This window comes from Cajanus cajan, chromosome 5 (genome assembly GCF_000230855.2).
Source record: "Cajanus cajan strain Asha chromosome 5, NIPB_CcT2T_4, whole genome shotgun sequence".
Taxonomy (NCBI): Eukaryota; Viridiplantae; Streptophyta; class Magnoliopsida; order Fabales; family Fabaceae; genus Cajanus; species Cajanus cajan.
In genome coordinates, this window is record NC_138521.1 from 42,161,024 (window position 1) to 42,184,322 (window position 23,299).

Below are 23,299 nucleotides of genomic sequence, written 5' to 3' on the forward strand. Positions count from 1 at the left end.
TGCCTACAATAGGGTGGTTCACAAGACCACTAACATGTCTCCATTTGAGATTGTTTATGGCTTTAATCCTCTTACTCCATTGGATTTATTACCTCTTCCGGATGTTGCTTCCTTTATTCATAAAGAAGGCACATCTAGGGCTGAGTTTGTCAAGAAATTACATGAGAGGGTTAGAGATCATATTCAATCCCAAACAGAAAAATACCAAAAATACAATAATAAGGGTAGGAAGGAAGTTATCTTCAAGGAAGGTGACTGGGTTTGGCTACACCTTAGGAAGGATAGGTTTCCTTCCAAAAGAAAGTCCAAGCTTAGTCCTAGAGGAGATGGACCCTTCCAAATCCTTAGAAAAATCAATAACAATGCCTATGTTCTAGATCTCCCTTCTGAGTATGGTGTTAGTTCTAGTTTCAATGTTTCTGATCTCTCTTTGTTTACAGGACTAGCTACCATAGAGGAGGATGCTCTGGATTTGAGGTCAAATCCTCTTCAAGAGGGAGGGGATGATGGAGGAGGCCCATGGGCTAAGGGCCCAACTACTAGAGCAATGGCACGAAGGATGCATGAAGAGTGGGCCCAAGCCCAAGGAAAGCCCACCACTTTATTTTGTTGGGCCTTGAATCAAGCCCAATTAGATTAGGGCTAGTATAGGAGTAGGCCTTAGTGCCATGTATTTCTTTTGGGCCTTGTATTTTCGGCCTAGTAGCATAGGAGTTTCATTTGAAGGTCATTTGAATTTAGGTTAATTAGAGTTACATGTGGAATTACATTAGCATTTAATTAGTAGCACATTTGGTGTGCATTTCGGCCATGTGCAACACATGCACATGGTGTGATCCGAAATGCAACTCAAATGGCTTCCTAATTACATGCCAAATGTGTGCACATGGGAGGGTGACCGGTTGGCACCAAAATTTGAATTTTAGAATTCAAATTTTGGCGCCTAGAGTTAAGATAACCATACCATGGTTTTACTTAACTCTAGGTAAACCCAACTTAAACCCTTAACCTAATTTAGCCTATAAATTTCCTTATGACCGAGTTTTGTAGACACTTTGGACATTATTGAATGAGTATTCTTCTCAAAGAAATCTCTCCTCCGAAGTCACTTTGCTCCTAGCCTCTACCCTCCTTGAGAGCTTCTCCTTGTAGAGCTAGGACACCTTACCTTCTTAGGACTTAGCTTGTATGCAAGCCTAGGTCACCTTGCTCCTTTGAGGCGTCTCTAATCCTTGAAGAATCATCTAAGGAATCCGAGAAGGAGTGAAGAATCCATGTGCATCCAAGTGGAAGCACATCATGACTACAGGGATCTGAATCGTGCCAGTCCAAAGGACGATTTTCCCTTACCGCACATCGATACACTAGTGGATCATACAGCCACGAACACACTCTATTCCTTTATGGATGGGTACTCTAGGTACAACCAAATCAAGATGAATGAGGAAGACCGCGAGAAAACTTCCTTCATTACACCCTGGGGCACTTTCTGCTACAGGGTGATGCCTTTTGGACTCAAAAATGCGGGTGCCACCTACCAACGAGCGATGGTGATGTTATTCCACGACATGATCCACAAAGAAATCGAAGTATACGTGGACGACATGATCACAAAGTCGAAGGACGAAATGGACCATATCCAATATTTGAGAAAATTATTCAACCGGCTTCGCAAGTATCAGCTTAAGCTAAATCCGGCTAAGTGTACTTTCGGAGTTCGGTCGGGTAAGCTTCTCGGGTTCATCGTCAGTAAAAAAGGCATAGAGGTGGACCCCGATAAAGTGAAGGCAATAATGGAAATGCCTCCTCCTAAAACCGAGAAAGAGATAAGAGGATTCCTCGGCAGGGTGAACTATGTCGCAAGGTTCATCGCACAGTTGACTGACACGTGCAAACCAATATTCAGGCTGTTGCGCAAGAATCATTTCGAATCTTGGGATGAGGATTGTCAACAAGCTTTTGATAAGATCAAACAGTGCTTGGCCAATCCACCAGTATTGGTGCCACCTGTCGAGGGAAGACCATTAATCCTCTACTTAACTGTGCTTGATGAGTCCATGGGAGCTGTGCTAGGACAACAAGATGAAACGGGAAAGAAAGAACGAGCCATCTACTACCTGAGCAAGAAATTTCTCGACTATGAAACCCGCTACACGCCGTTAGAAAAGACGTGCTGTGCGTTAGCATGGGAAACACAACGGCTCAGGCAGTATATGATTAGGCATACTACTTGGTTGGTTTCCAAAATGGATCCAATTAAGTACGTGTTCGACAAACCAATAATCACTGGGAAGATTGCCCGATGGCAAGTACAGTTATCAGAATTTGACATCATACATGTCACACAAAAGGCCATCAAGGGTAGTACCCTAGCTGATTACCTAGCACACGGGCCGACCAACGACTACCAATCCCTTCAGGATAATTTCCCCGATGAGGATATAATGAATCTACAACATGAAGAGCCTAAAAATGATGCGTGGACCATGTATTTTGATGGAGCCTCCAACATGCTTGGACGAGGGATTGGCACAGTGCTAATCTCTCCACAAGGAAAATACATTCCCATAACGGCAAGACTCAACTTCGATTGTACAAACAACATGGCTGAATACGAGGCTTGTGCGTTGGGAATCCAAGCAGCCATCAACAATGGTATCCTAAAGCTCAAAGTGTTTGGTGATTCGGCCTTAGTCATCCACCAACTACGAGGTGATTGGGAAGTCCGAAATCCTAAACTGATACCATATGTTGAGCACATCAAAGATTTGACACATCTCTTCCAAAGTGTCGTCTTTGAATACATTCCAAGGGAGGAGTATCAATTTGCCGACGCTCTTGCTACGCTCTCGTCGATGTTCGCCTTGGATCGTGAGCATGAAATGCCCATCATCAATATCCGGCGGCACGATAAGCAAGCATTCTGCCTTCTGATAGATAAAGCTATCGATGATTGTCCATGGTTCCATGATATCAAGCAATATTTAACAAAAGGGGAATATCCTGATGCGGCCAACGACAATGACAAGAAGCATATCCGAAGAAGGGCCATGGGATTTCTACTAGTCGGTGAAACCCTCTACAAGAAAAATTATGACTCGGTCTTGTTGAGATGTATAGACCAAGTCGAAGCTCAAAATATGATCAAAGAAGTACATGAGGGGGTTTTCGGTACCCATATCCCTGGGCCTGCAATGGCTAAAAAGATCCTCAGGGCGGGATACTATTGGTCGACCATGGAAAGGGATTGTTACCAGTACGTGCGAAAATGCCATAAGTGTCAAGCATACGCCGACAACATTCATGTCCCACCGACTCCACTCAACGTATTGGCTTCACCTTGGCCATTCGCAATGTGGGGCATGGATGTTATTGGACCCATCGAGCCGAAAGCATCCAATGGACATAGATTCATCCTTGTGGCCATTGACTACTTCACCAAATGGGTAGAAGCGACATCGTATGCTCATGTGACCCGAAAGGTGGTAACATCCTTCATCAAGAAGAACATTATATGCAGATACGGTATTCCCGATAAAATCATCACTGATAATGGATCTAATTTGAATAACAAAATGGTGGAAGAACTGTGCCAAGAATTCAAGATCCAACACCACAACTCTTCCCCATATCGGCCAAAGATGAATGGGGCAGTCGAGGCAGCCAATAAAAACATCAAGAAAATAGTGCAAAAGATGGTTGTCTCATTTAAAGACTGGCATGAGATGTTACCCTTCGCTCTTCATGGTTATAGGACTTCAGTACGCACATCTACAGGAGCTACTCCATTCTCCCTCGTCTATGGGATGGTGGCAGTTCTACCTGTCGAAGTCGAGATACCTTCTCTAAGGGTAATCATGGAAGCAAAACTTTCCGAGGCAGAATGGGTTCAAAGCCGATACGACCAGTTGAATCTTATCGAAGAGAAATGGCTGAACGCCATATGCCATGGTCAAGCCTATCAGAGGAAGATCAAAAAGGCTTTTGACAAGAAAGTCCACCCTCGAGTCTACCACGAGGGAGAGCTGGTAATGAAGAAGTTGCTACCAGCTCAAAAGGACAAAATCGGAAAGTGGGCCCCGAATTACGAAGGACCATACGTGGTGAAGCGAGCCTTCTCAGGAGGAGCATTGATCCTCACGGACATGGATGGAGAAGAACTTCGATACCCAGTCAACGCTGACGTGGTAAAGAAGTACTATGCTTGAAGACGTTGCTTGCATAGGCCCGTTAGGATGAAAACCCGAAAAGGGCGTCCTAGGCAAAAGTTAGGGCAAAATAAAAAGCCCGCCAGTACAAGGGTACTAGGCAAAATAAAGGCGAATTTATCCCCGCTAGGATACGTCCTAGGCAAAAATTAGGGGCAAAAGAATAAGACACAAAAACAAAGCAAGCAACGATCACTCGAATCGAAAACCGAAAGGCGGTTCAAGTGATTATCTTCTAGAAGCAAGCGTCTTGCAGTATCTACACTCCTGACTCAGGCATCTCACCCGAAGCAATTAGGGGAACGTAAGAGCAACAATTACAGATATAATTGTTAAGCCTAATGTATATAGCCTACCCTGGCCAGCCATTCTTCAGAAATTCCTTTTGTATATCTTTCTGTAAAAAACATTTGTGAATATCAATAAAATATCTATTCATTTCTCTTCTCTTGACCATGTGATTATGCCTCTAAATTGGTGTTTCTTAAAAATTGTACGAAATTCCTTTAATAATCGGTCAATAAAGAAAGTTGGAGGGGTTCCTATAAAATCCGTAATCTCCTGCGTAAGAGGCTCACAAAAATCCTCCCTCACATCGACGACAGAAATTCCTCCAAGAAGAGGAGGATAGGGAGAGCCATTCATTTTTCTAAAAACATTAACAAAATAATTAAACTTGCATTTTGTGCATCACACACACATTAGTTGCACATTCAAAGACCTTATCATGAGGCAGTCGCATAAAATAGAAAAAATAGGAAAAATTTCTTGTGTATGACAGTAGCCAACAGGAAAAGCCGAAATCAACAAAAAAGGCAAAGATTCAGAAAATCCAACAATCGTACAGAATAACTGAGCCTGGAGAGGCTTGCCGAAATAATACTCCCCAGAGACATCTCAGCTTGCACTCTTGGGCCGAATTCCCAGTGAAAGCTATCAGAGCAAGATCAGCAAGATTCCCCAATGGAAGCATGATCATCCAAACAAAGTATCCGAGTCAAAGGACTCAGACTTCCTCAGTGGAAGATAGCTTTCCAACTCGAGCGACGAGTGAAGCTAAGCCTAAAGAGGCTTTCTAAATAATACTCTAGGATACATAAGATCCTCAATCCCCATTCGCCTACTCAGAGGCACTCCTCCAAAAAAGGAAAATCCAAAAAGATCGATACCCATTCCCCAAGCGGAATTCGGTATTCAACCAAAACACCGAACGTCAAGATAATCCTCCTAACAGAAGAGGCCAATCAAGATCAATACGACAGAATCCCCCAGCGGATAACAGCCTACGCAGAGGCAACAAAACCAAAAATCAAAAAGTCACCCGAATAAGGATAACCAGGATACTTCACCACCGTCGAAAGGACGTCAGCCAACCATAAGGCACCGCTCACATCAGAAAGAGCATCTTTGTGTCTACATCCCCAAGGAATCAGAATTTCCCCAGTGGGCACCAACTACGCAATGGAAAGTTGGGACACAAGAACCTATGAGTAACCGCACATCCCCTAGACGGATCCCTGCGCTATCCAGCCCTCAACGGCACCAAAATCAAAAACAACCGTCGAAGCAGCATCGTGGACTGTGGAGACAAAATCATCACAAATCCCTGGAGAGGGCAAACTCACGCTACCAAAGTGACCAGAAGCACGGAGGTATGCAACCCTGGGGAGGGCAAACCGCAGACCCTGGGGAGGGCAAACCGCAGACCCTGGAAAGGGCAAACTCACGCTACAGAGGTCGTTAGAAACACCGAGGTATGCACGAGCCTGGAGAGGCGACGACTAATACTCAGCTACCCCGTCGTCAGAAACACGGAGGTATGCAGCTACCGAGGTTGTCAGAAACACCGAGGTATGCACGAGCCTGGAGAGGCGACGACTAATACTCAGCTACCGCCGTCGTCAGAAACACGGAGGTATGCAACTACCGAGGTTGTCAGAAACACCGAGGTATGCAACGAGCCTGGAGAGGCGACGACCAATACTCAGCTACCCCGTCGTCAGAAACACGGAGGTATGCAGCTACCGAGGTTGTCAGAAACACCGAGGTATGCACGAGCCTGGAGAGGCGACGACTAATACTCAGCTACCGACGTCGTCAGAAACACGGAGGTATGCAGCTGCCAACGTCGTCAGAAACACGGAGGCATGCAGACCCTGGAGAGGGCAAACTCACGCTACCGAGGTTGTCAGAAACACCGAGGTATGCACGAGCCTGGAGAGGCGACGACTAATACTCAGCTACCGACGTCGTCAGAAACACGGAGGTATACAGCTGCCAACATCGTCAGAAACACGGAGGCATGCAGACCCTAGAGAGGGCAAACTCACGCTACCGAGGTTGTCAGAAACACCGAGGTATGCACGAGCCTGGAGAGGCGACGACTAATACTCACCCTGGAGAGGCTACTCAACAATTTTCCCACCTGAAGACACTACAAGTCGGAAGGATGGCCTACTCCCCGGACAATTGGGTCAACTCCTTTACTTGTCAATCGGTACACCAAAAAAGCCGTTCGACTAAGTAAAGGGGGGGCAGTTGTAGACCCCTAAAATTGTCCGGGTCGGAAATAAGACTCAAAGACTCTCGAAGACCGAAGGAAAGTCAGCCGGAAGGACTCCTGGAAGACCCTAGGATGATTCTTTGTAGGTCTAGAAGTCTTAGAGTAGCTTAGAATAAGGGTGTGCGAGGATTGGAGCTCAATACACCCTCCTAGAGGTTCAGTACGGCCGTACTGAGCCATTTGAACTACAATACGGCCGTAGTGAAATCAATACGGCCGTACTGAAGTTTTTGAACTTCAGTACGGCCGTACCAAATTCAATACGGCCGTACTGTAGTTCAAAAACTCAGTACGGGCCGTAGTGAAATCAATACGGCCGTACTGAAGTTTTTGAACTTCAGTACGGCCGTACCAAATTCAATACGGCCGTACTGTAGTTCAAAAACTCAGTACGGGCCGTATTGACCCTCTAGGCCGTACTGCGCCTCAATCCTATAAATAGGACGTCATTGGCACGTCCTTCCACACTTTTTCCACACTTTTGGACCCTCGTGCTGAGTATTCTTGGGTTTTTGAGCTATTCTCTGCCCTAGAAGTCTCTCCGAGAGCCAATCCGACGAAGTTCTTGAGTCATGAGCCATTAGCTTGAGACTCGACCAAGTCGAAGGGAAATCTCTTTGATTTCCATAGTAAAAATTATCTTTAGGGAAAGGAGCGAGCGGACGTGTAGTGGGAAGGAGCGCCAAAAAGCCTTCTAAACTTCGTTTTGAATATATAAAAGCCCGCTTCGAAGGTTTCTTTCCAAATCCCTTCTTTTACCGCTTTTATTTATCGCTTTTTGATTGTTGCATTGCATGTTTAGAGTTTTCATCATGTAAATATTTTACTCATAATCGTTTCTAATAAATAGGGGTAATTTAGTAACTTTACACTATTATTTATGAAATAATCCGTCATAGGGAACCCGAAAGGGGCGTTGTGGGGTGCTAACACCTTCCTCCCACGTAACCGACTCCCTTACCCAACTCTGGTTGTAATGGCCGAAGTTGATTTGCGAAAATCAATTGCCTTATATCTTTTTCCAATGTTTTGAGTAAAACATTGGTGGCGACTCCAAGAACCCCTTCTTTTTGCAAAAACCACTAATCCATGGAGGGTCCCGCTTGGGATTAACATGGACTGGTGAGAGTCATTTAAACAAAATTGTTAGCTCGATGAGGTCTCAGTTTGAGAATAAGTCGTTCTAACAATCCATCATCTTTCAAAACTTAAAAAGAGTCCAACCATCGTCGCGAATGCCAATGTCCGTTTCGACGGGTGGCGACAAGGATGAAGGGGCCTCCTATAAAGAATTTGTGACTAAAGATAGTTACTTTATCACCAAACAATCATTGAAAAATACTCTCTTTATTCATAAAAGTCTTAAACTCTTATCCTAATGTTGCCACTAATCATGAATTTGAGAATGAGAAACAACACAATTTTCAAGAAAAGATTTCTCAACTTCAAGATATGGTGAAGAAGGAGTGGACTATTCCTAGTCGTACTTCTTTTGCTACTTCCTCGGAGGTGCCCAAGGAAGATAGTCTTTCTGTTTTTAGGAATCTTTCTTCTTTAGTTGTTTTAATAAAGCACCCAATTTTTGGTTTATATTGTTTGGTAGATACAAAAGTGGCGCCAAAATTTGAATTCAAATTTTGAACGTCCACTTTGGCTTCCCATGTGTAGTCCCTCCTTCTAGAAACCTTAATTACATTTTGGTATAATTTAGGGTTCGTTTGAGTGATCACATGTGCAGCCACCTTTGGCACAAAACATGTGACTCAAATGCAACTCTAATTACTCCTAAATGTAATTAGATTTCTATGATTTATGCCTAATACTTATTCCTTTTAAATTCCTATTCTAATGGCCTAAATACAATGACCAAGCAAATACAATGGAAAGGAAAAATTACAAGAATGAAAATTAGCCCAATATTGGGTACCAAAAGCCCTAAGGCCCATGAAGCCCAAAACTAGGCCAAGTAAACCTATGGCCCAAAATGCTTAGGAGTTGGCCCCACTTTCTTGATTTCTATGCCTATATATGCTTTCTTCCTTCCATTGTGTAATCACTTTGAATATTAATGAGATTTCTGAAATCATTTCAGCCAAGTCTCTCCTCAAAGTCACTCTCACCTAGCCTAGGTTCCTTTGAACTTTCTCTAGGTTTAGCACCTTTGTGAGTAATCCATTACTCACCTTGCTTTGGTGCTCCTTTCTTCTTCATTCTTCCTTTTTCTTTCCGCCATGAAGGCTCTTCCTAGCTGGAAATTTTGTCTGTAGACCCCTAAAATTGTCCGGGTCGGAAATAAAACTCGAAGACCCTCAAAGATCGAAGGAAAGTCAGCCAGAAGGACTCCTAGAAGACCATAGGATGGCTATCTGTAGATTTAGAGGTCTTAGAGTAGCTTAAAATAAGGAAGTGGAGGGAATGAAGCCCAATACGGCCGTACTAAACTTAATACGGCCGTATTGAAGCTTCAATATGGCCGCAGTGAACTCAATACGGCGTATTGAAGTTTCTGAAACTTCAATACGGCCGTACTGAAATCAATACGGCCGTATTGAAGCTTCAATACAGCCGCAGTGAACTCAATACGGCCGTATTGAAATCTCTGAGCTTCAATACGGCCGTATTGAACTCAATACGGCCGTATTGAAGTTCAAAAATTTCAATACGGCTGTATTGATTCTGTAGCCCGTATTGGGCCTGTTCCCTATAAATATGACGTCAATTGGACGTCATTCCACACTTTTACACTGAGTTTTAACCCTCTTCTTGAGTATTCTGGGTTTTTTTGAGCAGTGCTCTGCCTAGAAATCACTCGGAGAGTTGATCCGACGAAGTTCTTGAGTCACGAGCCATTTGCTTGAGTCTCGAACCTAGTCGAAGGGAAATCCTCCGGATTTCCATAGTTAAAATTTTATAGGAGGGAGCGAGCGGTCTTGTAGAGGGAGGGAACGCCAAAACGCTTCCCAATTTCTGTCAAGATATATAAGAAAGCACGCTTCAAAGGTTTATCTCTTTAAAGTCCCTTCTTTTACCGCTTTCTGTGTGTACATATTTAAACTGTCATCATGTAGATAGTTAATTTATAATTGCTTAGAATAAATAGGGGTAATTTAGTAATTTCGCACTATTATTTTTAAATAATCTGTCATAGGGAACCCGAAAGGGGCGCTGTGGGGTGCTAACACCTTCCCCACGCGTAACCAACTCCCTTACCCGACTCTGGTTGTAATGGCCGAAGTCGATTTTTGAATCGATTGCCTTAAACCTCTTTTTCCAATGTTTTGAGTAAAACATTGGTGGCGACTCCATGAACCCTTCCTTTTTATGAAAACCGCTAATCCATGGAGGGTCCCGCTTGGGATTAACATGGATTGGTGAGCCTTTTAATAAAATTGCTCGTTTGACGAGGTCTCAGTTTGAGAATAAGTCATTCTAGCAATCCATATTTTTAAACAAATAAAAGAGTCCAACCATCCTTCGCGAATGCCGGAAAGCCCGTTTCGGGCCGGTGGCGACAGATGGCGACTCCGCTGGGGAAGCTTCGAGAGTCAGTCCCATTTAGTGACAGATTGTTTTTAACAAATAATAGTTAAAAATTACTTCGTTACCCCTTGCTTGTATGATAACATGATTTATTATATGGCTTTAAATAACTGTTGTATGTTTAAATTCCGCAATTGTTTGAAATACAAATTGTACACAAACCTTTGCACACAACAGTTCCCTCTATACCCGGGGGCATGAGTGATTAACCATAGGGAGTGGATGTTAGTACGGCCGGTTGTCGAATGGGTCTATAGGTGCCCGTAGACCGTTGTCGGAAAGCATCACTCAAGGTGATAACCATGAACTCGAGTCCGACAGTGCGTTGGAGCTTTCCATCGACTTACGACGAGAGGAATTGGGTCCCTATAATGGGGGCACCTTGGGGGCCTCAGACCGGTGAGAACAGTTAGATCCACCTTGAATATGCACTTTTCTGCAGGATACCCCTACCTCGTGATTCGCTCGTGACTGTTCGTGGATGAGTGAATTGTTTGTGCATTGTTTATGTGAAATTGTTTGAGCATACATTGCATTTCTTTAAACATACAACATTCCTATTCTTTTAAAAATAAGAATAAATAGGAATAAGAATCTTCCATTATACGGTGTTAACATCTACCTTCATCACATTCATATAGGTAGTTTCCCTTTTCACCCAAAAAATACAAAAAAATAATAATAATAAAAATACCCAAAAAAAAGAAAAAGGGTTATTTATCCAAACCAAGCAATATCATGCATCATCTTAGGGACATCCTAAAAACATGATAATGCTTAGTTGAATAAACACAATGCATGCATATTCATCGTCATCATCTCATATCATGCATATAGATCATGGAGGGATTTAGGAGTCATTCATTTCATACATCCCTCCTAGTAATTCATTAATAAACATTAATAAAAAGAAAGAAATAATCGATGCGTATATTCAAAGAATGGATCACACGCCATTTGTTATTAAGTGTAAGCCAACAACCGCGCCAAGCGAGCGCACATCAACTCCGTTGTTGGTAATCAAGACGAATAAAGGGGAAGGTCCGACACCGTTAAGGATCATCGCTCCAAGGCCTTTTCCCTACAAATCAAATAAGGCTGTGCCATGGATATACGACATCCACCTTTCTGCCGACAGCGATATCTCTAACATCGCTGGACTTGGGGGCATGACTAGGAGTGGCAGGATCTACACTCCCGAAGATCTTCATGATAAAGCCCCCAAGAATAAAGAAAAAGAAAAAAAAAAATCGAGGAAAAAGAATCCGAGGAGGAGACAGACGAGCTGTTAAAATATATCTGACAGAGCGAGTACTCCATCATGGATCAACTTCATAAGACGCCAGCAAAGATTACGCTGTTGTCGTTGATCCTAAGCTCCGAACCGCATCGGCAAGCTCTGTCGAAAGTCTTGAACGAGGCATATGTGTCGCACACTATCTCCCAAGACAAATTTGAGGGGATTGTTAGTCACATCACGGCTAATGATCACCTCTCTTTCACCGATGAAGAGATCCCCGCCGAGGGACCAAATCACAACAAGCCCTTGCACATCTCTGTAAAGTGCAAGGAGTATCACATCGCTAAAGTCTTGGTAGATAATGGATCTTCCTTGAATGGGATGCCAAAAAGAATGCTCAAGCAATTGGCAATCAAGGGAGTCCAAATGCGCCCGAACAACATGATCGTTCGAGCTTTCGACGGCTCTAAAAGAGAAGTGGTGGGAGAGATCAATCTTCCAATCCAAATTGGACCCACTATCTTTAATGTCGAATTCCAAGTGATGGACATTACTCCCGCATACAGCTGTCTCCTCGGCCGACCTTGGATTCATGATGCGAAAGCTGTACCCTCTACGCTCCACCAGAAAGTCAAGTTCATAATGGGTGACAAACTGGTGACTGTACAAGCTGAAGATGACATACTCATCAGCAAGCCATCCAACATACCTTATGTGGATGCAGCAGAGGAAGCTTTGGAAACCGCCTTCCAAGCATTGGAAATTGCCAATGTTGAAACGTTTCCTCGAGAAATGAGGAAGGTAGCTCATATGCTCACAAAGAACGGATACTTGCCAGGACAAGGATTGGGCAAGTACTCCCAAGGAATCCCGGAGCTACCCATTATCAAGGACAATCCGGGGAAACAAGGGTTAGGATACAACCCTGTTAAAGATCAAAGAACGAAGAGGAATCAAGATCCTTCTCGACGTTCTTTAAGCCAGATCTTTAGGAAGGCTGGTTCACAAACGTCAAGGCCAGCTGTCGTCATCAAGTGTCCTTTTCCTTCTAATAGGGATGTGTAAATTCAGTGACTATTAGAGATCACTCCTCGGGGACAGCCCGACCCCCGAGCCTCGATAGGGCACATGTTTCCATTATGATTATAATAAAATCATTCTTCATTATTTCTTTATTGCTTCTTTTCTTGCTCGCAATAAAAATCTAAACCACGTTATTTAACCATGTTTGAATAAACATGAATGAGGTTAAAATCATCTTGATAATAATAAACCCGCATCATTTTTATGTGGAAATGTGCATAACGACTTGGAGCACCTTTTCTTGGCCTCAATAAGTGCCGTCATGGATAAAAGAAATCCATTCAGGACAAAAATCCTAAAAAACAAAAAGCTCGGCAGGAAACCCAAAAAGGGGGCTGCACAAAAATAAGAGCAAAAGACCCGCTAGGAATCCCACAAAAGGGTGACCTAGGCAAAAATTAGGGTTACAAAATAATGAACAAAAACAAAAGCCCGCTAAGACATCACAAATGGGTGTTTTAGGCAAAAGTTAGGGCCGTCAAAAAAAAAGGAAAAACAAAATAAATCCATGATGGTACCATCAATTGAATTCAACAAGGGGCTCAAGAAAAGCTATCCAAGTTGTCAAAACACAATCATTAATAACAAAGATGTGCTTAACCTCATAAGTGTTTAATCGAACAAGCCTAAACACATAAGCCTACCATGGCCAGCCATTCTTACAAAAACCATTTTTCAAAAATAAAATAATCCCCTCTAAAACACAAACCTTTGAAAATATATCCTTTCCTTCTTTTCTCTCTTGTCCCAAACGATTTTTGAATAATCTTGTGGAAACATGGAGATATAGTGGTCAATAGGAGGGTTGACACATCTTCTAAAGAAAGGGAAGAATCATTTGGTTGATGACACCAAAATCAAATATGCATCATTCCTCGGTAACAGAAATCGGCAGAGCACAGTCCGTCTGGAGGAATGGCAAAATCCAAACACAAAAACGCATCGGTTAATTCTTTTGAAAAAAGAGTCAAATAGAATTAGGTGCATCATACTACATACATGCATACAGATGATAGGTGTAATGGAAGATCACTTATTCTCTGTTTATTGAAAAAAACAAAAAATATAAACTTCAGAAAAACAATACGCCCGTATCATGTTCAGTACACCCGTACCAAAATTAGGGTTATGAACAAATTTTCAATTTAATACGGGCATACTGAAATGAATAACGGCCGTATTGGCAATAACAGAAATCCTCCCTCACGTCGATCACAAAATTCCTCCAAGAAGAAGAGGATAGGGGGAGCCATTCATTTTTTCTAAAAAAAAAACAACAAAACATTAAATAATAAAACTTGCATTTGTGCATCACGCACATTAATTGCACTTTCAAAGACCTCGTCATGAGGCAATTGCATAAAATAGAAAAAATAGAAAAAATTGCTTGTGTATGACAGCAGCAAACAAAATGCAAAGATTCAGAAAATCAACAGCGTCATACAGAATAACTGAGCCTGGAGAGGCTTGCCGAAAGAATACTCTCAGAATAACTGAGCCTGGAGAGGCTTGCCGAAATAATACTCTCAGAATAACTGAGCCTGGAGAGGCTCGCCGAAATAATACTCTCTCAAAATAATTGAGCCTGGAGAGGCTCGCCGAAATAATACTCTCTCAGAATAACTGAGACATTTCGGTACAGAAAAAGCCGAAATCAACAAAAAAGGCAAAAACACAGAAAAAGCCAAAATCAATAAAAAAGGCAAAAACACAGAAAAAGCCAAAATCGACAAAAAAGGCAAAATACAGAAAATCCAACAAATCATACAGAATAATTGAGCCTGGAGAGGCTTGCCGAAACAATACTCATGCAGAATAATTGAGCCTGGAGAGGCTTGCCGAAACAATACTCATGCAGAATAACTGAGCCTGGAGAGGCTTGCCGAAATAATACTCATACAAAATAACTGAGCCTGGAGAGGCTCACCGAAATAATACTCGACAAATTGTACAGAATAAATGAGCCTGGAGAGGCTCGCAGAAATAATACTCCCCAGAGGGAACCTCAACTCATGCTCTTGGATTCAAAATCCCCAGCGAGAGCTATCAAAGCAAAATCGTCAAAATCCCCAATGGAAGTACGATCTCCCAAGCAGAATATCCAAGTCAAAGGACTTAAACTTCCTCAGTGAAGATAGCTCTCCAACTCAAGTGTTGAGTGAGGCTAAGCCTGTAGAGGCTTCCTAAATAATACTCTGGGATACATAAGATCCCCAAATCCCCAGTCGCCTACTCAAGAGGCATCCCTGCAAAAGGAGAAAAATAAAAAAAAAAACATCAATAACCATTCCCCAAGCGGAATTTGGCACTCAGCCGAACACTGAACTTCAAATCCCCAGTCGCCTACTCAAGAGGCACCCCTTCAAAAAGAGAAAAAAATCAAAAAAGATCAATAACCATTCCCCAAGAGGAATTCGGCATTCAGCCAATCATCAAACATCAAGATAATTCGCCTATTCAGAGGCACTCTTTCAAAAAAGAGAAAAAATCGAAAAGATCAATAATCATTCCCCAAGCGGAATCCGGCTCTCAGCCTATCATTGAACATCAAGATGATCTGCCTAACAGAAGAGGCCAATCACAACCAATGACAAAATCCCCTGGCGGATAACAGCCTACACAGAGGCAACAAAATCCAAAAATTAAAAAGAGTTACCCGAATAAGGATAACCGGGATACTCCACCAACGTCCAAAGGACGTCAGCCAATCATAAGGCACTGCTCATCTCAGAAAGAGCATCTTCGTGTCTACACCCCAAGGAAACAGAAATTCCTCAATGGGCGCCAACTACTCAATGGAAAGTTGGGACACAAGAACCTATGAGTAACTGCACATCCCCTAGACAGATCCCTGCGTTATCCAGCCCTCAGTGGCACAAAAATCAAAAACAATCGTCGAAGCAGCATCGTGGACTGTGGAGACAAAATCAACATCCAGAATCCCCAGCGGATAACAGCCTACACAGAGGCAGCAAAAATCAGAAAATTGAAAAGAGTCACCCGAATAAGGACAACCGGGATACTCCACCAACGTCAAAGGACGTCAGCCAAACATAAGGCATCGCTCAACTCAGAAAGAAAGAGCATCTGTGTCTACACCCCAAGGAGTCAGAAATTCCCCATGGGTACCAACAATGCAATGCAAGTTGGGGCACAGGAACCTGTGAATGACTGCACATCCCCTAGACGGATCCCTGCGTTATCCAGCCCTCAGCGGCACAAAATCAGAAAAAACTGTCGAAGCAGCATAGTGGACTGTGGAGACAAAAATCATCTCAAATCCCTGGAGAGGGTAAACTCGCATTGCTGAAGTGATCAGAAGACACGGACGCAGTCCCTGGAGAGGGCAAACTCAGCTGCCGATGTTAAGACGCAGTCCCTGGAGAGGGTAAACTCAGCTGCCGATGTTAAGACGCAGTCCCTGGAGAGGGTAAACTCACCTGCCGATGTTAAGACGCAGACCCTGGAGAGGGCAAACTCAACTGCCAAATGTTAAGCGGCAGAGCCTGGAGAGGCGGTACTCAATCATCAGGGTGATGTTAACACACTGGTGTCTAGCTTCCGGCTCGGGCGTCGAGTGAGGCTAGGTCTGGAGAGACGGTACTCAACCATCAGCGTCATCAGAGGTGCGTTGGTGTCCAACTTCCGGCTCGGGCGGCGAGTGAGGTTGGGCCTGGAGAGGCAATACTCAATCATCAGTGATGTTAAAACACTGGTGTCTAGCTTCCGGCTCGGGCGTCGAGTGAGGCTAGGTCTGGAGAGACGGTACTCAACCATCAGCGTCATCAGAGGTGCGTTGGTGTCCAACTTCCGGCTCGGGCGGCGAGTAAGTTGGGCCTGGAGAGGCAATACTCAATCATCAGTGATGTTAAAACACTGGTGTCTAGCTTCCGGCTCGGGCGTCGAGTGAGGCTAGGTCTGGAGAGACGGTACTCAATCACCAGCGTCGCCAGAGGCACGTCGGTGTTCAACTTCCGGCTCGGGCGTCGAGTGAAGTTGACCCTGGAGAGGGTAAACTCAGCTACCAAGGATGTCAGAAGCGCCGAGGTATGCACCCACCTGGAGAGGCTACTCAACAATTTTCCACCGGAAGACATTACAAGTCAGAAGGTCGGCACATCACCCGGACAATTGGGTCAACTCCTTTACTTGTCAGCCGGTACACCAAAAGGCCGTCCGACTAAGTAAAGGGGGGGCAGCTGTAGACCCCTAAAATTGTCCGGGTCGGAAATAAAACTCGAAGACCCTCAAAGATCGAAGGAAAGTCAGCCAGAAGGACTCCTAGAAGACCATAGGATGGCTATCTGTAGATTTAGAAGTCTTAGAGTAGCTTAAAATAAGGAAGTGGAGGGAATGAAGCCCAATACGGCCGTACTAAACTTAATACGGCCGTATTGAAGCTTCAATATGGCCGCAGTGAACTCAATACGGCGTATTGAAGTTTCTGAAACTTCAATACGGCCGTACTGAAATCAATACGGCCGTATTGAAGCTTCAATACAGCCGCAGTGAACTCAATACGGCCGTATTGAAATCTCTGAGCTTCAATACGGCCGTATTGAACTCAATACGGCCGTATTGAAGTTCAAAAATTTCAATACGGCCGTATTGATTCTGTAGCCCGTATTGGGCCTGTTCCCTATAAATATGACGTCAATTGGACGTCATTCCACACTTTTACACTGAGTTTTAACCCTCTTCTTGAGTATTCTGGGATTTTTTGAGCAGTGCTCTGCCTAGAAATCACTCGGAGAGTTGATCCGACGAAGTTCTTGAGTCACGAGCCATTTGCTTGAGTCTCGAACCTAGTCGAAGGGAAATCCTCCGGATTTCCATAGTTAAAATTTTATAGGAGGGAGCGAGCGGTCTTGTAGAGGGAGGGAACGCCAAAACGCTTCCCAATTTCTGTCAAGATATATAAGAAAGCACGCTTCAAAGGTTTATCTCTTTAAAGTCCCTTCTTTTACCGCTTTCTGTGTGTACATATTTAAACTGTCATCATGTAGATGGTTAATTTATAATTGCTTAGAATAAATAGGGGTAATTTAGTAATTTCGCACTATTATTTTTAAATAATCTGTCATAGGGAACCCGAAAGGGGCGCTGTGGGGTGCTAACACCTTCCCCACGCGTAACCGACTCCCTTACCCGACTCTGGTTGTAATGGCCGAAGTCGATTTTTGAATCGATTGCCTTAAACCTCTTTTTCCAATGTTTTGAGTAAAACATTGGTGGCGACTCCATGAACCCTTCCTTTTTATGAAAACCGCTAATCCATGGAGGGTCCCGCTTGGGATTAACATGGATTGGTGAGCCTTTTAATAAAATTGCTCGTTTGACGAGGTCTCAGTTTGAGAATAAGTCATTCTAGCAATCCATATTTTTAAACAAATAAAAGAGTCCAACCATCCTTCGCGAATGCCGGAAAGCCCGTTTCGGGCCGGTGGCGACATTGTCCAGCAACCTTCAAGGAGAAGATCAAGTGGCCAAAGCAATGCTCGAGGGTGTGACTAGTAATTGGGCCAGAATTGGGCTTAGGCAAAATTTTACATATTACACTTGTTTTGCTCCTAATTTTTCAAGCACTACTAGAAAAATTAAAATTAGAGAGGGAAAAAATCCGTCACTAAACTTCATAAAATCCGTCACAAATAAGTTAGTGACGGAATTTGTGACGGAAATGATTCCGTCACAAAATTTGGCGTCACAAAATATTTAGTGACGGATTATTTGCTTCGTCACAATTAGTGACGGAATTAAGGCGTCACAAACAATATAATTTCCGTCACAAATTTGTAACAATAAATGTTTAGAAATTAATAAAAATCCGTCGTAATTTGTGAGGGATTAAATCCCTCGCAATTTGTGAGGGATTAAATCCCTCGTAATTTGAGAGGGATTGAGAGGTATGTAAAATCCCTCGCTATTTGAGAGGGATTAAATCCCTCGCTATTTGAGAGGGATTGAGAGGTATGTAAAATCCCTCGCTATTTGAGAGGGATTGAGAGGTATGTAAAATCCCTCGCTATTTGAGAGGGATTAAATCCCTCGCTATTTGCGACAGATTTTATCTGTCACTAACTGGGATGAATCCCTCGCTAACTGTTTGATTACTGAATTTGAGAAAACTATTGTTTTAAAACTCTGGTAATCGATTACCTATACATGTAATCGATTACCAGACAATGGAAATCATATATATGTTCGAAATTAACTTATTAAAAGGGTCTCTGGTAATCGATTACCCATTTCTTGTAATCGATTACCAGAGCTATTATTGAAACAATTTCAATCAAAAAAAAATATCGTCTTTTTTATGAAAATGCATGATATCATTTAAAATGAAGATAAAAGAACAATACAGACATCAAGAGGAGTTCCCAAGATTAATGATGTGCTTAATCGGCAAGACAACACATGAAAAATAATGAATGACCTATATCAGTGTAACTATGACAATAAAGTTTCATTGGAGTATATCCATAGCCATGATACTTTTCATCATTTTGAGATCAAAATCCACAAGGCACACATTTAGGCAAAGAAACCCCTTCAAACAATACACATGAAGCAACCTAATTTTACTAAGCTAGATTGCTTATATAGTGATGACCTTATACCTATCTACGAAACATACAATTAATAGAGGCAACATGTTGAAAATTCCAAATCAAATCATACAAAAATTCAAATACAGGGGAAAAAATTCTTAAAATTGATTACCCTTTTTCCCGGCCTAACAAGCCTCAAGGCCACCTCAGCAGTAGCATTTGCAGTAGCAATAACATCACCTGCCCTTCTTGTGACAGGACCTTCCTGGAGAACATGAGTGTGAGCCACAGCCGCGATGAAACCATCTATATGACAAGCCAAATCACTACAAACAACCAAAGAAACTACCATCAACTTCCCAGTAATAGCGAAAAACACAAATTTCATTCCCCTATCACTCATAACAAAATTCCTACTGAGAAAAAAAAAACCATGCTCAAAAATCTTACATTTTCAATATATCACCTTCTTCCAACACTGTCTCGTCACTGGCTAGTGGAAACTAAAGGAAAACCAGCATCATCAAAGCAAATATATGAACTGACAAATTAAAAAATATATATAAGAAAAAATCATGTGGGCATAAGTCTTAATACAAGTGTTGGGAACTTCCCTGCAAAGTGGTGCAAAATATCAAAATAAGGTTCAGCTAAAGCAATATTGAAATCAGAAACCCAAAATATAACAATTCTAAAAAGCAGGGAATCAAATTAAAAGCAAGGGATAGTAGAGCCAATTCAAAAGGATAACCAAAGCCACTTAAAAAAATTATGTAGTTAGTGTTTAAAAACATCCAAGTAAATACAATATAGCGCAATGTGACCAGAAATTAACAAGAACACAGCAATGTATTATGTGAACTGATCAGAACAAGCAAATCACCAAGTACACTCTAGAACATCCAAGAGGATCAAAATCGTAAACCCAAAACAATAAAACATGCCTGCCTTGTTGAGACCAGGTCCCAAAAAAGTTACAAACATGCACATACAATTAAGCCTTACAGTAAAATAGTCATTAAAACTATCAACACACCAAAAAAATTAACATGCCTTGAACATGCCTGCATCAATTGATTATCAAATTTACATATGCCAATATATCTTATTTAAAAAGACCCGAATGTGAGTTGATGACAATAATCCCCTCAATGATTTTCAAAAATGACACTCCACCACAACCAAGCTACTCTAAAATTATACTTCCACAGAATCTAAGAAAACAATCAGGCAACTAAAGATTTAACTATTGTTTAATCAAGTTATTGTACCATATATTTTTTATTTTATAAAATGTGATATTTTGAAAATGAAAACAAAGAAAACTCACATCTCTACAAGTAAAAGGTTGTTTAACACCGGTAACCATTAGTACAATCAGAACACAAAGGCCAAGACAGTAGTTCCTATTAGTTGCCATATTTTCCTTTCTCTATATCAAAGCAACTGAAAGCTAATACCTTGAATACTAGCATATTATTCATTTGTTTTCAGGATGAAATTTGCTTTTAACAGAGCAAGGATAACTAATGATTTTGAAGGGAAAGAAAGTTCAAAATGGCTGTCACTGATGCATTTAGGTTTAGAAAAATGATTGGTTTCCTTCACATACATGTTAACAAGCAATTCAGCAATAAGTGAAATATCATTTTCAGGCTATTTCAACTTTCTTCTATTTATTTCCACTAAATAAAATTTAAATCTTGCAAACATTTTAGCATGCCTGGTATGAAAAAGATGACAACAACAAAAAGAAAGAAACAATCAAACAAATTCCCCCCTTACTAAGAGAGAATAAGAGTCACACAGTAAGAGTAGACTAGATTATGCAAAAGAGCTATATATAATAAGGCAAGACAATTAAACCATTAAATAAATAAAACTTACCAAACCCGTATGACCCAAATGACCATATTTGTAACAAGAAATTTCTCATGGTGTTGCATCATCAGAATTGACACAGCATAAGTGGCCAAGCCTCTTGCAGACATAACATTGAATTTCCTAATTAAACAGAAAAGGTAAATAGTCAGCGACTTAGCAATTCAAATCCAACAGAAGCCACTAATTTTATGCAAATCCAACCAAAAACATTTCCCAAATTTGACAATAAAAGAAAAGCACAATAAGAAACAGAACAACCTTGAGATCATCCAGTGAATAATCACTCTTGCAAAAAAACATATCATGCCCAGAATTTCCACACTTTAAGCAAATAGAAATGCTTTTAGAAGTACTCGCATGCTTTTCTGGACAGTCTTTAGCACGGTGACCACCTTTTTTGCAGATAAAGCAATCTTGCGTCTGTAGGAGCATAAAACATATCTCAACAAAACACATTAAACCCTCATATTCCAATAAAATGACAGAATATGACTATAAGACATACCTTAGTGCATTGTTTTGCATTGTGTCCCAAACCACCGCAAACATAGCATGGTTTCTTCCGCTTTGCCGCTGAACAGTTCACAGCGGCGTGACCTTCCTCACCACAGTTGAAACAGGCTCCCCAACTATTACCTGGTGGGTCAAAATACCTCGGACCCCGCTGATAAAACAGAAACAGAATCATATCATATACCCAACTACCCCATCCTCGTGGCACAGTAGTATTATATTCAATATGACATTTTCATATCAAAGATTCAAAGATTTCAACTCACAAGCAGCTTTCGCAGAACCATATTGTCACCTATCTGACCCGTGCTTCCTTCTACAGATTCATCATTCTCTGTAGCTTTGATCGTCTCCCCCACCTGTTGTTCTTCAGTTATAATAACCTATATAAAATGTAAATACATAAATTAATTTTTCAAACAAACCCTACACAAAACGTGATTTGCCCAAGTGCGTGTTTGGATTTGATTCAATTTCCTGAAGTAAAATATATTTTGAGTTAAATGGATTAACATCACTATTTCAACTAAATCCTTTACTAGGCAAATGTTGCAATCCAGTTTTTAAATAAAAATTTCATTATTTAAGTTCAACTTTTCAGCAGTTTCAGCTTTCGATTTAATCAGAATCTAATTGAGACTACAAGAACGCGCAAGGAGCAGTATGAATCCATTTAAATCAAACCCAAAGGAAGTTCAACTATACATGAAAATATCTCCAAAATAGAGAAAAAAAAAGGTTTTTTTATTCAAAAGTGGAAAAATCCAAACACGGAATAGGACTTACATTTTGATCCCCAACCTCCACCTTCAACTTGGTGGTTTTCTTCTTCTTCCTCACTTCAGAATCAGCGATTGCGGTGGACCCATCAGAAATGCCGTCGTTTTGGGGCACTGCGAGTTCCGATGCCTGCGAAGACGAAACAATGGCACCACCAAAAACGTCGTCGTTTGGGTTATTCTTGGTCGCCGCATGCGCAGGGCCTTTTCTACAATCTTGAGGCTGAGATCTTGGTTAGCTTTACCACTGAACAGTTCACAGCGGCGTGACCTTCCTCGCGGCGCATCTCTTCGATGAAGGCGTAGCCGTCGAGGAGGATGGTTTCCTTGGGGGGGCGGTTGGACCAGTTGGGGTTGGGGTCGTTGAGGGAGGAGGTGGTGGCGCGTGTGGAGAGGGCGCGGAGGGAAGGGGGGTGGCGGGGAGGAGGAAGCAGCGGAGGGAGGGGGAGGCCGCGAGGGAGATGCGGTGGAGGAAGGAGAGGGCGGAGAGGGAGGGAGGAGCGGTGGCAGAGAGGGAGAGGGAGCGGGAGAGGAAGGGGGTTAGGGTTACGGTTTTGGGGAAGAGACAGAGAATGTGTGAAGAGGGCTCCTTTCTTCCCTCTTTTAGGGTTTCTTAAATTACCCTTTTGCCCTTCTAGAAGGCTTGGGTCAAATTGGGCCCAAACTGATTTGAACATTGCAAAACAAGGCCCAAAACGTTTCCAGATTCCGTGGGTCATTTTCGGCCTCCATTTTGACCATCTTAGGCTTCGAACTAGGAGATGCACATTAGTGAGACATTTGTAGATTTTTCTCTTAGCTTTCCAACGCCACCAAGATTGCTCAATTCGGAGTCCTGTAGCTCCAGATAGAGCCAAAAAACCGAGCAAAGGTCAAACTATCCAGAAATAGAAATTTGATTAGTTTTGCAATTAGGCCCATAATTCAAATGACAATTA

General features: G+C 42.2%; 1 protein-coding gene across 1 annotated transcript; it reads right to left on the reverse strand.

The window, feature by feature from the left end:
* Positions 1-21,050: 21,050 nt before the first annotated feature.
* LOC145957997 (uncharacterized) lies at positions 21,051-23,080 on the reverse strand. The gene is made up of 6 exons (XM_083074443.1): positions 22,633-23,080; positions 22,369-22,565; positions 21,849-21,965; positions 21,575-21,733; positions 21,328-21,489; positions 21,051-21,189 (listed from the first exon to the last, which is right to left on the reverse strand). Exons 1-6 carry the CDS (start codon positions 23,078-23,080, stop codon positions 21,118-21,120), a joined length of 1,155 nt encoding a protein of 384 aa, XP_082930569.1. The 3' UTR covers positions 21,051-21,117.
* Positions 23,081-23,299: the final 219 nt, after the last annotated feature.